The sequence below is a fragment of the Phyllobates terribilis genome, unplaced genomic scaffold (genome assembly GCF_046119375.1).
Source record: "Phyllobates terribilis strain yellow unplaced genomic scaffold, ASM4611937v1 Scaffold_10__3_contigs__length_209671492, whole genome shotgun sequence".
Taxonomy (NCBI): Eukaryota; Metazoa; Chordata; class Amphibia; order Anura; family Dendrobatidae; genus Phyllobates; species Phyllobates terribilis.
The window spans coordinates 134,532,099-134,546,714 of record NW_027362770.1 but is presented as its reverse complement, the minus strand read 5'-3'; the positions used below and the strand labels follow the sequence as shown (position 1 = coordinate 134,546,714).

The following is a 14,616-nucleotide window of genomic DNA, read 5'->3' as shown; positions in this document are numbered from 1 at the left end:
CCCCGCCCATCGGTGACCCCGTCACGTGATCGCGGGTCACCAATGGGTGGGCATGACAACCCAGGGTCTGCAGCAGAGCCCTGTGGTTGTCATGTCTCAATTGCTATGAGCGCCACCTAGTGGTCAGCGCTCATAGCAAGTGAGCATTTCTGCTGCATACAAGCGATCTGCTCAACGCCTGTATGCAGTAGAAGCAATCCGACAACTGCTGCTTCTAGTCTCCTATGGAGACTATTGAAGCATGCAGTAAGTGTAAAAAAAAAATGTTTTTAAAAATATTAAAAAAATAAAAAAACTATAAAAGTTTAAACCACCCTCCTTTCGCCCCATTAAAAATAAAATAATTTAAACAAAACAACACATACACATATTTGGTATCGCCACATTTAGAATCGCCTGATCCATCAATATAAAAAAAGAATTAATCCGATCGGTAAACGGCGTAATGAGAAAAAAATTCTAAACGCCAGAATTAGTTTTTTTTGGTCGCTGCAACATTGCAATAAAATGCAATAACGGGCGATCAAAACAGCAGATCTACCCCAATATGGTATCAATACCAGATCCCGAAAAATGGTGGGGCTACGGGTCTCGGAAAATGGCGTCATTTTTTTTTTTTAGCAAACTTTGGATTTTTTTTTCACCACTTAAATAAAAAAGAACCTATACATGTTTGGTGTCTCCGAACTCGTAATGACCTGGAGAATAATAATTTCAGGTCAGTTTTAGCAATCAGTGAACGTGGTAAAAAAAAAAGACCCAAAAAACAACTGTGGAATTGCATTTTTTTGCAATTTCACCCCACTTGTAATTTTTTTCCCGTTTTCCAGCACAGGATATGGTAAAACCAGTGATGTTGTTCAAAAGTACAACGCGTCCCGCAAAAAATAAGCCCTCACACCACCATATTAAACGAAAATTAAAGAAATTCTGGCTCTGGGAAGAAGGGGAGCAAAAAATGAAAACGCAAAAACAGAAAGACCCAAGGTCGTTAAGGGGTTAAAAATAGAGTTACTTAGAAAATTGGTGACGTGTTCACACCCATTGTTTTAGATGATTGTTGAATCCAATTTGTATGGGGGTGTCCAAAGTCTTCCCAACAACAGAAGTTGTGAGAAAAAAAAAAGACTGGCCACCATAGACTTCAATTTGCCTTTTGTTTCGCCTGGACAACCATCTACATACATGCCCCGAATTTTCAGACACATCCCAGAAAATTTGGGGCATCCTAAATCCATAAGGGTAGAGTTTATGTAAACCTAGCCCAAAATGTGATAATTTTTGGGTAGACTGGGGGCATTACTGGGCAAGGTTGGTCCCTATTTCGCCAACCGAAATGTAGGAAAGTATGCATCCAGTGCAGATGTTGGAGGAAAGAAGGATTAGGCATATTGGATTTCACCATGCTTGATCCTTTTATTTTCATGAGAGATAAGCCTCCAGATCTCTGAAGCATTTTGCAAGTTTATGAAAGGTTTGGGGGGATAGCTTTGGCCAACAGATATCTAACATGTATGCCCACCTTTGAGCTAACAATTCACAGGAGATAAAAGTAAGCCAAATCCACAGTTTTTGATGGGGTTGCGACAATGTCCGGCCATTGTTATTCCGGTCTCTTTTTTAAAGAATAACAAAAAACATGCACAAATGGTCAAAAACTATTCCATGTTTGGCCTGATAGCATATACCCCTACCAATTAAGAGAATGAAGGTGGTCTTCACAATGAAGATCCCATCAAGTGCCGAAAAGACAGAGGTGCTTATATGGAAACATATCAGAACCGTGGTCCTCACAATTGTTGTTGTCCCACCTAACAATTAGTTAGGGTCTCAGCAGTCGGGCCCCCAATGATCAGCAAATCCTAGGAGTATGTCATTATTTGCTATTATTGGAATAGTCCATTAAGTATCTGAATTATATTTTTTTGACTGATATAGCCATTTAATGTTTCATCACGTCCAACAGGTGAGCTTACAACGTTGGCTCCACTGGACAGAGAGAAGAAAGCCTCTTACCACATGATTGCTAAGGCCACAGATGGGGGAGGACTGTCATGTCAAGCAGACATTGTCTTATATTTAGAAGACGTTAATGATAATAGCCCCGCGTTCTCCATGGACCACTACTCCGTCACTGTCTTTGATAACACTACTTTGAAGATTCCTGTTGCAGTGGTTTTTGCAAGAGATCCTGATGAAGGTAATAGAAGATAACTATGACACTGTACTTGAAAGTCAAAATAAACATGTCGATGGTCGAATTCTAATATGGGATTCAATTAAAGGAAGGAATTGATTGAACACATTTTTTATGTCTTTGTAAGCGGGCATCATCATGGCAAGGGTGTCCTTCAGACATTCTTCATATCAAGAATAAAATTGTTCTGTTGGTTTTGTGCTTTAGGTTTCAATTCTGAAGTTCGATATTCCCTCAAAAACTCTGCCAACGGACTATTCACAGTAGACGAAAACACTGGAGTGATCTATCTTGAAAAGCCTCTCGAAAACATGGAAGACCAAGTGATTGAGTTGACCATCTGTGCCACGGACCGTGGTTTGCCCCGTCCACTTTCAACATGTCTACCCATTTCAGTATCTGTAGTGTCTCTGAGTTATTACCGGTCGGTTTTCGGAAACCCTGAAAAAATTATATTGGTGCCGGAAAACCAGGCTGTAGGATCGGAGCTCTTGAATCTGTCAGAGTTGACTCAAGACTTGGATGGCAAAGCGAAGATCACTTATGAGATCTTAAGTGGGAATGAAAATGGGATATTCCTTCTGCATGATACAGGTATGGTGGTCCGTATGTTTAGAAGTTTAGATTTACCGTACATGACTACAGAAATTAGGTCAAATTAGTGGGGAGACAGGTTGTTTTGGCACCCCGGGCACTAACGTTGGAAAATTCTTCAATCCCTACCGGCTAATTTCCTTGTTGTAAACTAGCAAAACCTGTAGTTTATGCTTTAGTCTTGTTTTCTAGTAAAACTAAGAGCAATATGTCACGAAAAGCTTTGAACTCTCCATCTAATTATAAAACAATTCTGAATGTAATAACCTAAGGGGAGACCAAAAATACTTGCACTTAAAGGGAATCTGTCAGTAGGTTTTGTTATGTAATCTGAGAGAAGCATGCTGTAGGGGCCGAGATCCTGATTCCAGCGATGTGTCACTTACAGGGCTGCTTGCTGTTGTTTCAATAAAATCACTGTTATATCAGCAGGAGATATTCACTAAGGAACTAGCTGTGTCGTGCCTCCTAGTCCTCCTGCTGTGTAACCACACCCCCACCACTGATTGGCCGCTTTCTGAGTACACTGCATAAGCAGAAAGCTGCCAATCAGTGGTGTGGGCGGGGTTATACAGAGCTCAGCATTCAGATAGATCTGCAGCAGAGAAAACAGTGATTTTATCAAAACTGCAGCAAGTAGCCCAGTAAGTGATACATCGTTGGAATCATTGTCTCTTTCCCTACATCATGCTGCTTTTAGATTACATAGCGAACATTTGGTGACAGATTCTCTTTAAAGGGACTAGTGGCTGTTTTTTTTCCCAAAAGCACCACCACAAATGTATGAGCTGTATCTATGAAGCGAAGCTTTTATCACTTGACTGGAGGTGAGCTGTAATACCATACACCACCCACTTACAATAGTGGCGCTGTTTCTGAAACAAAAACAGTGATTTTAATCTGATTTCATAAACTTTTTTAATGATAAATTGCTAAAAGTAAGCCTAGCGTACCCAATATTTCTTGACCTAGATGATCCATCTTCCACCCCAGTGTGTGGAGACATTATTTACTTGTTCCATTTGCTTCAAGTTTCATTCAGACACGTGTAACTTATTGTTATTTTTCAAAAACTTTTGATTTCGATCACAGGCAAGTTGTACTTGAACAAAAAGTTGGATTATGAATCTCAGCATCAGTTCTACCTGTCAGTCGAAGGCACAAGAGCGAGTTCTCCACCCCTGAGTGACGTCACTGTCCTTGTGGTCAACATCACCGATGTGAATGACAACAAGCCCATCTTCAGCCTGGAGGAGTATGAGACCGAAATCCGAGAGGATGCTGTTGTGGGCGACCTAATTGTGATGGTGAATAAGATCATTCTTCAATTGCACTATACACTATAAAATAGCTAGGATCAGTCAGGATGTTATTCTTCTTGAGTTCTCAGGTTCTATACGAGGACTTACAATTTCGTAGTGACATTTTATTGAACTGGTTTTAAAAAGGGCAAAACTACATTATTGAAATCAAGGGAATACACCTGGGCCTTTTTCCCTGAATGGCCCTAAAGGCCCTTTTGCCACATGAGACACCAGTATTGGTAAGTGGTATGTTAGACCCATTGCCTTCAAACTGAGCCTATAGACAAAAGTAGGCCAAAATGGCCAATTTTGACCATAACAATCGGCTGTTTTAGTGAAACTGTCGATTGTTCATTTTGATCATCGCCTGATCTCCAATTATTGTTCAAAACATCACTTTCGGCCAATGATCAGAACTAGCTGCGTCATTGTCTGAAAAAAATCTAACACTGTCCATGAGGTCTGAGATACTTTTTATTACCACCAACGAACAACCGTTCTTCTGATCGACGAAACGTCATTCATCGCTCCACCTTTATCTAATGTGTGTGGTGGCCTTATGACTATGCTCGTCCAACAATGAGCTTTATTGTTCAAAACACTAATCGAGCATGTTGGACGTATTTCATCGGAACATCAGCACTGGATGCATCATCTGCCGAAAAAATCTAGCAAGGTTGATGAGGCCTGAGATGTTTTTTTTTTCTAACCGAACAGTCATTCATTGGTCCACCTTTATCTACTGTGTGTGGTGGCCTTATCTCTAGAGTGTTTACAGCAGGAGACAAGTATGTTGATATTGCAGAAGACAGTGACCTGACATGTTGTATGTATGTGTGTTTTTTCCATTGGTTACATATTTTTACCCCCTGTAGGTATCGGCTGCGGATCTGGATGGACCAAGCAACAATAAGGTCACCTTTCAAATTGTGAGAGGGGACCCTCTGGGCCACTTTTCAATACATCCCGAGCGAGGAGACCTAAGGGTTTTAAGTCGGCTAGATAGAGAGAAGGTGAGATCTTCTGCACAATGTGGTTGAGCTTGTCTTGCGACTTTGAAAGTCCAACATCTTAAGTAAAACGCACCGAAACGTTTAAGACATGTCTGGTTTTGTTCTTCAGGCTATTTTTAGAGTTTGATTCAAAATGTTATGTGAGTGTTTAGCTTTGATGTATGTCCTGTTCTGCTTAATTTACTCTTCACATGCTATGCTGCCTGTATAATGAACGTCTTATCACATTGAAGCATCTTGTTCCATGTACTAATGTATGTCAGTGTAAGGCCCCTTGCGCATCATTTTTGAGAGATTGCTCTTCCATACATCATTTGTACGAAGATAGGATTGGATTTAAGCCCATGGGGATGGTAAAGTACTCCATATGTAAATTTTGCCCATTTTCTTGGACCATGAGCAGGGTCTAAAAAGATTCACGGCGCAGATCTAAGCAGATCCGATATTCTGCTGGTGATAACATAAAGTATGTAGCTAAATATTAACAATAAACACCAGAGAAAATGTAATAAAATGCTTCCCAAGATGAGACAATCAAGTTCATATAGAATTTTTGGAAATTCATTAGACCTGGCAAATTCGAACAATCTGAGATTTTACGTGAATCGCGAAATGTGCCGACTGCTACAATTCAGAATCCAGACAAAAGGAGATGGCCCTAGGGCCAAAATAAATGACAGAGAGGTCATATTAACCAAAAATAGAAACACTTTATTAATTACAGCTATTCAGGATAAAATGAGAGGGATACACCGGACAAATACATGATTTAAAATGGCTAGGGCGCACATAGTGGTGGGTGTCCAGGCTAGACATCATTTACCAATACAAATAAATATAACATACGTATTAATTACTATATCCAAGGTAAGGATGTCCAAAAGTCTCACAAATACGTCCTACCATGAGATGAGACTGACACATATAAATACAGGGTAAATAGACCCATACATTACCTCAAAGGACAGAAGCCTGAGACCAGCACGCTGCGCACGTCCCCCAAGGTGCGTTTCGGCATCAGCCTTTCTCAAGGGGTGATCCAGAAGCCAGAGAAGGCTCACATGCCCTTTGGCGCAATCGGGCACTATAATGCCTGCCAGCTATCACATTATATAGTATAGCACAGCCTGTCGTAGCCCAAATAAAAGCTGAAGCAGGGAATGAAGAGCTGCAAACATTTTGGGGTGAATCTATTTAGTGAGAGGACTTCACTGTTTAGCAAAAGAGATATGGTGAAAAAGTAAAAAATCTCTAAATAAACTGTACAGATAGTGTGAGTGACAAGTCAGGAGAGAAGAACCATTAGCATATGTTTACCCAAAGCCATACATTTTGGGTCACTTTGACATTGCTAAGCTGTATTAGGAGTCCTCAAAGTATTACACATGTTTTTTCAGGGCAATTGGAGTAACTATTTTTGGGAAAATCACTAGGAAATTTGAATTTCAAAGTATTTCACCATCTCTAAATGTTTCCTTCTCCTGGAGACCATCTAATATGTAAATCTCTTCCTCTCCATGACACATATTTCTATGTTCTTCATCCTTACCAGAAATCCAAATATTCCCTTGCGGTACGAGCCACAGACAATGGTGTCCCATCTCTCTTCAGTGAAGGACTCGTCCATGTGCATGTACTGGATGTGAATGACAACCCTCCCATGTTCTTACAGTCCAACTACAGTCTTGTGCTTCAGGTACTGAACACTAGTGACTATGTGTGAGCTTCTTCATCTACTCAAAGATTTCTCTTAATTGACTTTTCACGTCATTTCCTCAGAACGGATCTCCAGCCGGTACAACTGTTATGACACTTATAGTCACCGATAAGGATTCCCCCAAGCATGGACCACCCTTCAATTTCCGAATCCTTAAAGGAAATGAGGACAATGTGTTTCATATTAGCCAAGATGGTCTCCTGTCTACAACGTCTATTCTCACCAAAAGTGTGAGGGAGAAGTATGTGCTAAAGATCCAGGTAAGAATGGGTTCATAATATTAGAAAATATGATTAACCACAATCTCCTTCAAGTGGAAAAACTAGAAGAATAAGACAATAATAAAATGTAATTTACAAACCTCCAAGCATAGTGCCCAATCACTTAAAAGGACCTGCAGGCACCATGTTTTAGAGAAAAATAAATTGAGAAGATTGAAATATATTTTGTAGTAAAAGATTCACTAGGACAACTAATTTATAAACTTCTGTTCACTGTGTTTAGGAGTCCAGTATCTGGTCCTACTCAATGTTCTTCAGATCATAGCACCATCCACTGGACCCCTAAACTCAAAATAAGCATGAACAAATTATCGGTTTGACTAAATTCCATAAAATATGTATTAGTCTGTTTGGTGCCTACAGTGTATAGTGTATTTTCAATTAGATGGCCATTTTCAATGGGAAAGCCTGTAGATGCCTATGTATGAAATAAGGCTTAGTAGGCGACCAGGGTCATCTGAATCGAATCCTATGAATTATTTTTCTTGAATCTCATACTAATAGAAATCAATAAGTAATGTGTCCATAGCTCATGGTCTATATTGAGTATGCTGTGCCCATAAGTGTATGAAGGCAGATATAATCATGTGTTCAAACTTGGATCTTGCCAACTTCGGGAATAAAAATTTATTAACAGCTTGGGTTCTCGAAAATAGTAATAATTTCTAATTATTATTTTATAGGTTACTGACAGTGGCACTCCACACCTCTCATCATCCACATTTATGAGTATTCAAGTCATTGACCAAAGCCGACACTCTCCAACAGTGCTGCCATTAGAGATCTTCATCACCAGTAGTGAGGTGTCTTTCCATGGCAGTGTTTTGGGCAAGCTTCATGCCACAGACCAAGATCCCCATGACACATTGATGTACAGGTTGGCCGAAGAGGAAATGAGAAAAGGCCTCTTCTCAGTAGGAATAACAGATGGCAAAGTGATAGCTCTTGAAAGTCTTCAACAAGGACATTACTTCTTCAACGTCACAGTCAGTGATGGGACATTTTCATCTACAGCTTCGGTACATATCTATGTATGGTGTTTTAGTGATGAAGCTCTTCAGCAAGCGTTGGTCCTACGTTTCAGAAAACTATCTCCGGAGGACTTCATAGGTGACCACTGGAGAAGTTTCCAAAGGTTCCTTGGCAACCTTCTAACCATGGACCGCCAACAGATTCAGATGGCCAGTCTACAGAAGAATGAGGAGTCTTCTTCTTTGGACCTTGTTTTGGTGACTGGAACAGGTTCCAACTCAATTGGAAGTCCTCAAATTCTTTCCGAGAAAATCAGTGCGGCCAGGCGTGAGCTGGACCAGACTGTGGGGTTACACATGGACAACATATTTTACCTACCCTGTCATGGAGCCCACTGCAAAAGTCGTACCTGCCATGAAGTGATAAAACTGGACCAGTCAGTATTATCTTCTTACAGCACTGCCCGACTGAGCGTTATTACTCCACAATACAGTCTACAACAAGTCTGCACATGCAACAGTAAGTCCTTTATTGTAGGCGTATCCTTACGGGAAGGGAAGGGGCTTTCTTAATTCCTATGAAGTTATTTTGGGTTCTCTTTGACAAGAAGGGCAAGAACATGTCAAAGTCTTCTGCATACAGAGTGATATCTGATAACATCTAATGTTTTATCCAACTCTTTTATCATTAGGCACAGCCTCAAGATTTGATGGGCAAAGTTTTTTGCATTATCGCCAAGACATCTCCAGAGAATGGAAGATCAAGCTAGGGCTTAAGACCCATCAACCCCAATCTGTTCTGCTGTATATTAATGGTTCTGCCTCATCTCTACTGGAGGTAAGCTAAAAAGATGTGAGAATGGAAAAGCTAAATGGATGTATGCAAAAAAAGTATATCTAAAAAAACTTTTTTTTATCTTAGGGTTACGTAAAATGTTATGTAAAAATTAAAGGGGTATCTCTATTAGAGATGAGCGGTGTTCGACTAGAACTGTTCGCCAATCTCAAATTCGAGCTGTTTTGGGCGGTGTTCGAGTTGTTCGACGAACCCGAACGATTTGCAAAAAATTCGGCTGTTCGAGGTTATGTTCGATAACTGTTCGTGCACCAAAAGCGTGTCCTGCATGTCTGGCGCTATTTAGAGCACCAATCATGCAGGGATTGTCTGCCACTCACTGTAATGCCACAGCCATGGTGGTTGTGGCATTACAGTGATTGCCCAAATCGATGGGAACAGTGCCAACAGTGAAACATGAAAAGCCGGCAATTCAGCAGCGGCATACACCTGTACCCGACAATTTAGAACCGAAAGAATAGAGCTTCACACATAGATTAGATAGATATAAACATGTCAGCCACATATATACGAAGTACAGTGAAAGTGCTGCTTACTGTACTTGTCATTTAGCGTAAAGGATTTATCAAAAAAAATAATAGTGTTTTCATGCACCGTCTCTTTAAAAAAGCCGGCCGGCAATTCAGCAGCGGTACCCGACAATTTAGAATAGAAAGAATAGAGAATCACACATAGATTAGATAGATAGAAACATGTCAGTCACATATATAAGAAGTGCAGTGACAGTGTTGATTACTGTACTTGTCATTTAGTGTAAAGGATTTATTTAAAAAAATAATAGTGTTTTCATGCACTGTCTCTTTAAAAAAGCCGGCCGGCAATTCAGCAGCGGTACCCGACAATTTATAACAGACAGAATAGAGCATCATACATAGATTAGATAGATAGAAACATGTCAGCCACATATATACGAAGTACAGTGACAGTGTTGCTTACTGTACTTGTCATTTAGCGTAAAGGATTTATCAAAAAAAATAATAGTGTTTTCATGCACTGTCTCTTTAAAAAAGCCGGCCGGCAATTCAGCAGCGGTACCCGACAATTTATAACAGACAGAATAGAGCTTCACACATAGATTAGATAGATAGAAACATGTCAGTCACATATATATGAAGTACAGTGATAGTGTTGGTTACTGTACTTGTCATTTAGTATTAAAATAAAGGATTTATTATTAAAAAAATTGGCGTGGGGTTCCCCTTAATTTTAGGCTCTAGCGGAGGTTAAGCAGACGGCTGGGGCAGATGTTTGAAGCCTGGGAAGGGGGTAATACCCACGGAGCTTCCCAGGCTACTAATATCAGCCCCCAGCTGAATACATAGCCTTTACTAGCTATTAAAATGGGGGACCCCCCAAAAAAAATGACGTGGGGTCCCCCCTAATTTAATAGCTAGCAAAGGCTAGGCAGACAGCTGGGGGCTGATATTAATAGCCCAGGAAGGGAGCCATGAATATTGGCCCCCTCCCAGGCTAGAAACACCAGCCGTCAGCCGCCCCAGAAATGGCGCATTCATAGGATGCGCCAATTCTGGCACTTAGCCTCGCTCTTCCACGCTGCCCTGGTGCGGTGGCAGGGGGTAATAGGGTTGGGGTTGATGTCAGCTTATAATGCCAGCTGACATCAAGCCCAGGTTAGTAATGGAGAGGCGTCTATAAGACACCCCCATTACTAACCCCATAGTCAAAGTTAAAAAAAACACAAACACCCAGAATAAAGTCCTTTAATTGAAATAAAGACACAATCCTTTATTGTTCTAAATTAAACCATACTTACCGTCACGCCCATTCCAGCTGAAGCCAACGATCTCCTGCAATAAAAGAAAAATAATAAAGCAACCTCATCCTTACCTTTCCATGGTTCCCACGACAGCTTCAGCTCTGCTACATCGAGATGACAGGCTGGACCGCAGCAGAACGCTGCCATCCAGCCTCTCATCCCGCAGACACTGAGAAGCGCAGGCTTGCTTGCGCTGCTCAGCGTCTCTCTGTGACGACATCCAGATGAGCCGAGTTCATGTCCAATGAACTCGGCTCACCTCATGCACGTCACTGACAGCGTGGGAAAATTCTCAAGCTGAAGCGGTGAGTGCAGGAGAATTCTCCCACGCTGTCAGTGACGTGCATAAGGTGAGCTCATGTCCAATGAACTCAGCTCACCTCCTGCACGTCACTGACAGCGTGGGAGAATTCTCCTGCACTCAGCGCTTCAGCGTGAGAATTCTCCCGCTGAAGCGCTGAGTGCAGGAGAATTTTCCCACGCTGTCAGTGACGTGCATAAGGTGAGCTCATGTCCAATGAACTCAGCTCACCTCCTGCACGTCACTGACAGCGTGGGAGCATTCTCCTGCACTCAGCGCTTCAGCGTGAGAATTCTCCCGCTGAAGCGCTGAGTGCAGGAGAATTTTCCCACGCTGTCAGTGACGTGCATAAGGTGAGCTCATGTCCAATGAACTCCGCTCACCTCCTGCACGTCACTGACAGCGTGGGAGAATTCTCCTGCACTCAGCGCTTCAGTGTGAGAATTCTCCCACGCTGAAGCGCTGAGTGCAGGAGAATTTTCCCACGCTGTCAGTGACGTGCATGAGGTGAGCCGAGTTCATTGGACATTAACTTGGCTCATCTGGATGCCCTCACAGAGAGACACTGTGGAGCGCAAGCAAGCCTGCGCTTCTCAGTGTCTGCGGGATGACAGGCTGGATGGCAGCGTTCTGCTGCGGTCCAGCCTGTCATCTCGATGTAGCAGAGCTGAAGCTGTCATGGGAACCATGGAAAGGTAAGGATGATGTTGCTTTATTATTTTTCTTTTATTTCAGGAGATCGTTGGCTTCAGCTGGAATGGGCGTGATGGTAAGTATGGTTTAATTTAGAACAATAAAGAATTGTGTGTTTATTTCAATTAAAGGACTTTTTTCTGGGTGTTGTGTTTTTTTTTAAATACTTTACTAGAAATTCATGGTGGTCATGTCTAATATTGGCGTGACCCCATGAATTTCGGGCTTAGGGCCAGCTGATAATGCCAAGCTGGCCCTAACCCCTTTATTACCCAGTGAGCCACCGCATCAGGGCCCTGGATGAGTTGGGTACAGCGCCAGAAGATGGCGCTTCTATGAACGCGCCATTTTCCGGGGTGGCTGCGGACTGCAATTTGCAGCGGGGGTGGCCCAGAAAGCTTGGGCCTCCCTGCGCTGCGGATTCCAGCCCCCAGCTGCCTAGTTGTATCTGGCTGGACACAAAAACAGGGCGAAGCCCCACGTCAATTTTCTTTAAATTATTTCATGAAATAATTAAGAAAAAAAGGGCTTCCCTATATTGTTGTGTCCGGCCAGGTACAAATAGGCAGCTGGTGGTTGGGGGCAGCCCGTTCCTGCCTGCTGCACCTGACTGGACACAAATATAGTGCGAAGCCCCACGTCAATTTTTTTCTTAATTATTTCATGAATTTCCTGAAATAATTAAAAAAAATTTAAGTGGGGCTTCGCACTATATTTGTGTCCAGCCAGGTACAGCAGGCAGGAACGGGCTGCCCCCATCCACCAGCTGCCTATTTGTACCTGGCCGGACACAACAATATAGGGAAGCCCTTTTTTTCTTAATTATTTCATGAAATAATTTAAAGAAAATTGACGTGGGGCTTCGCCCTGTTTTTGTGTCCAGCCAGATACAACTAGGCAGCTGGGGGCTGGAATCTGCAGCGCAGGGAGGCCCAAGCTTTCTGGGCCCCCCCCCGCTACAAATTGCAGTCCGCAGCCACCCCGGAAAATGGCGCGTTCATAGAAGCGCCATCTTCTGGCGCTGTACCCAACTCATCCAGGGCCCTGGTGCGGTGGCTCACTGGGTAATAAAGGGGTTAGGGCCAGCTTGGTATTATCAGCTGGCCCCAAGCCCAAAAAATTCATGGGGTCACGCCAGTATTAGACATGACCGCCATGAATTTCTAGTAAAGTATTTAAAAAAAACACAACACCCAGAATAAAGTCCTTTAATTGAAATAAAGACACAATTCTTTATTGTTCTAAATTAAACCATACTTACCATCACACCCATTCCAGCTGAAGCCAACGATCTCCTGCAATAAAAGAAAAATAATAAACCAACCTCATCCTTACCTTTCCATGGTTCCCACGACAGCTTCAGCTCTGCTACATCGAGATGACTGGCTGGACCGCAGCAGAACGCTGCCATCCAGTCTGTCATCCCGCAGACACTGAGAAGCGCAGGCATGCTTGCGCTCCTCACTGTCTCGCTGTGACGGCATCCAGATGAGCCGAGGTCATGTCCAATGAACTCGGCTCACCTCATGCACGTCACTGACAGCGTGGGAAAATTCTCACGCTGAAGTGCTGAGTGCAGGAGAATTCTCCCACGCTGTCAGTGATGTGCATGAGGTGAGCTCATGTCCAATGAACTCAGCTCACCTCCTGCACGTCACTGACAGCGTGGGAAAATTCTCCTGCAATCAGCGCTTCAGCGTGAGAATTTTCCCACGCTGTCAGTGACGTGCATGAGGTGAGCCGAGTTCATTGGACATGAACTCGGCTCATCTGGATGTCGTCACAGAGAGACGCTGAGCAGCGCAAGCAAGCCTGCGCTTCTCAGTGTCTGCGGGATGACAGGCTGGATGGCAGCGTTCTGCTGCGGTCCAGCCTGTCATCTCGATGTAGCAGAGCTGAAGCTGTCGTGGGAACCATGGAAAGGTAAGGATGAGGTTGCTTTATTATTTTTCTTTTATTGCAGGAGATCGTTGGCTTCAGCTGGAATGGGCGTGATGGTAAGTATGGTTTAATTTAGAACAATAAAGGATTGTGTCTTTATTTCAATTAAAGGACTTTATTCTGGGTGTTTGTGTTTTTTTTAACTTTGACTATGGGGTTAGTAATGGGGTTGTCTTATAGACGCCTCTCCATTACTAACCTGGGCTTGATGTCAGCTGGCATTATAAGCTGACATCAACCCCAACCCTATTACCCCCTGCCACCGCACCAGGGCAGCGTGGAAGAGCGAGGCTAAGTGCCAGAATTGGCGCATCCTATGAATGCGCCATTTCTGGGGCGGCTGACGGCTGGTGTTTCTAGCCTGGGAGGGGGCCAATATTCATGGCTCCCTTCCTGGGCTATTAATATCAGCCCCCAGCTGTCTGCCTAGCCTTTGCTAGCTATTAAATTAGGGGGGACCCCACGTCATTTTTTTTGGGGGGTCCCCCATTTTAATAGCTAGTAAAGGCTATGTATTCAGCTGGGGGCTGATATTAGTAGCCTGGGAAGCTCCGTGGGTATTACCCCCTTCCCAGGCTTCAAACATCTGCCCCAGCCGTCTGCTTAACCTCCGCTAGAGCCTAAAATTAAGGGGAACCCCACGCCAATTTTTTTAATAATAAATCCTTTATTTTAATACTAAATGACAAGTGCAGTAACCAACACTATCACTGTACTTCATATATATGTGACTGACATGTTTCTATCTATCTAATCTATGTGTGATGCTCTATCTTTCTGTTCTAAATTGTCGGGTACCGCTGCTGAATTGCCGGCCGGCTTTTTTAAAGAGACAGTGCATGAAAACACTATTATTTTTTTAAATAAATCCTTTACACTAAATGACAAGTACAGTAAGCAACACTATCACTGTACTTATTATATATGTGACTGACATGTTTCTATCTATCTAATCTATGTGTGAAGCTCTA

At 42.7% G+C, this 14,616-nt stretch overlaps 1 protein-coding gene across 2 annotated transcripts in view; it reads left to right on the top strand.

Annotated features, from left to right (window-relative positions):
- Positions 1 to 14,616, top strand: part of FAT2 (FAT atypical cadherin 2) — a 104,725-nt gene that overhangs the window by 79,698 nt on the left and 10,411 nt on the right. For both annotated transcript variants that reach the window (XM_073649827.1, XM_073649828.1), the window contains exons 13-20: positions 1,967 to 2,200; positions 2,405 to 2,791; positions 3,884 to 4,098; positions 4,971 to 5,108; positions 6,661 to 6,804; positions 6,888 to 7,085; positions 7,790 to 8,597; positions 8,770 to 8,915. In XM_073649827.1, coding sequence (XP_073505928.1) covers positions 1,967 to 2,200; positions 2,405 to 2,791; positions 3,884 to 4,098; positions 4,971 to 5,108; positions 6,661 to 6,804; positions 6,888 to 7,085; positions 7,790 to 8,597; positions 8,770 to 8,915 — 2,270 coding nt within the window. The remainder of the gene's footprint in view (positions 1 to 1,966; positions 2,201 to 2,404; positions 2,792 to 3,883; positions 4,099 to 4,970; positions 5,109 to 6,660; positions 6,805 to 6,887; positions 7,086 to 7,789; positions 8,598 to 8,769; positions 8,916 to 14,616) is intronic.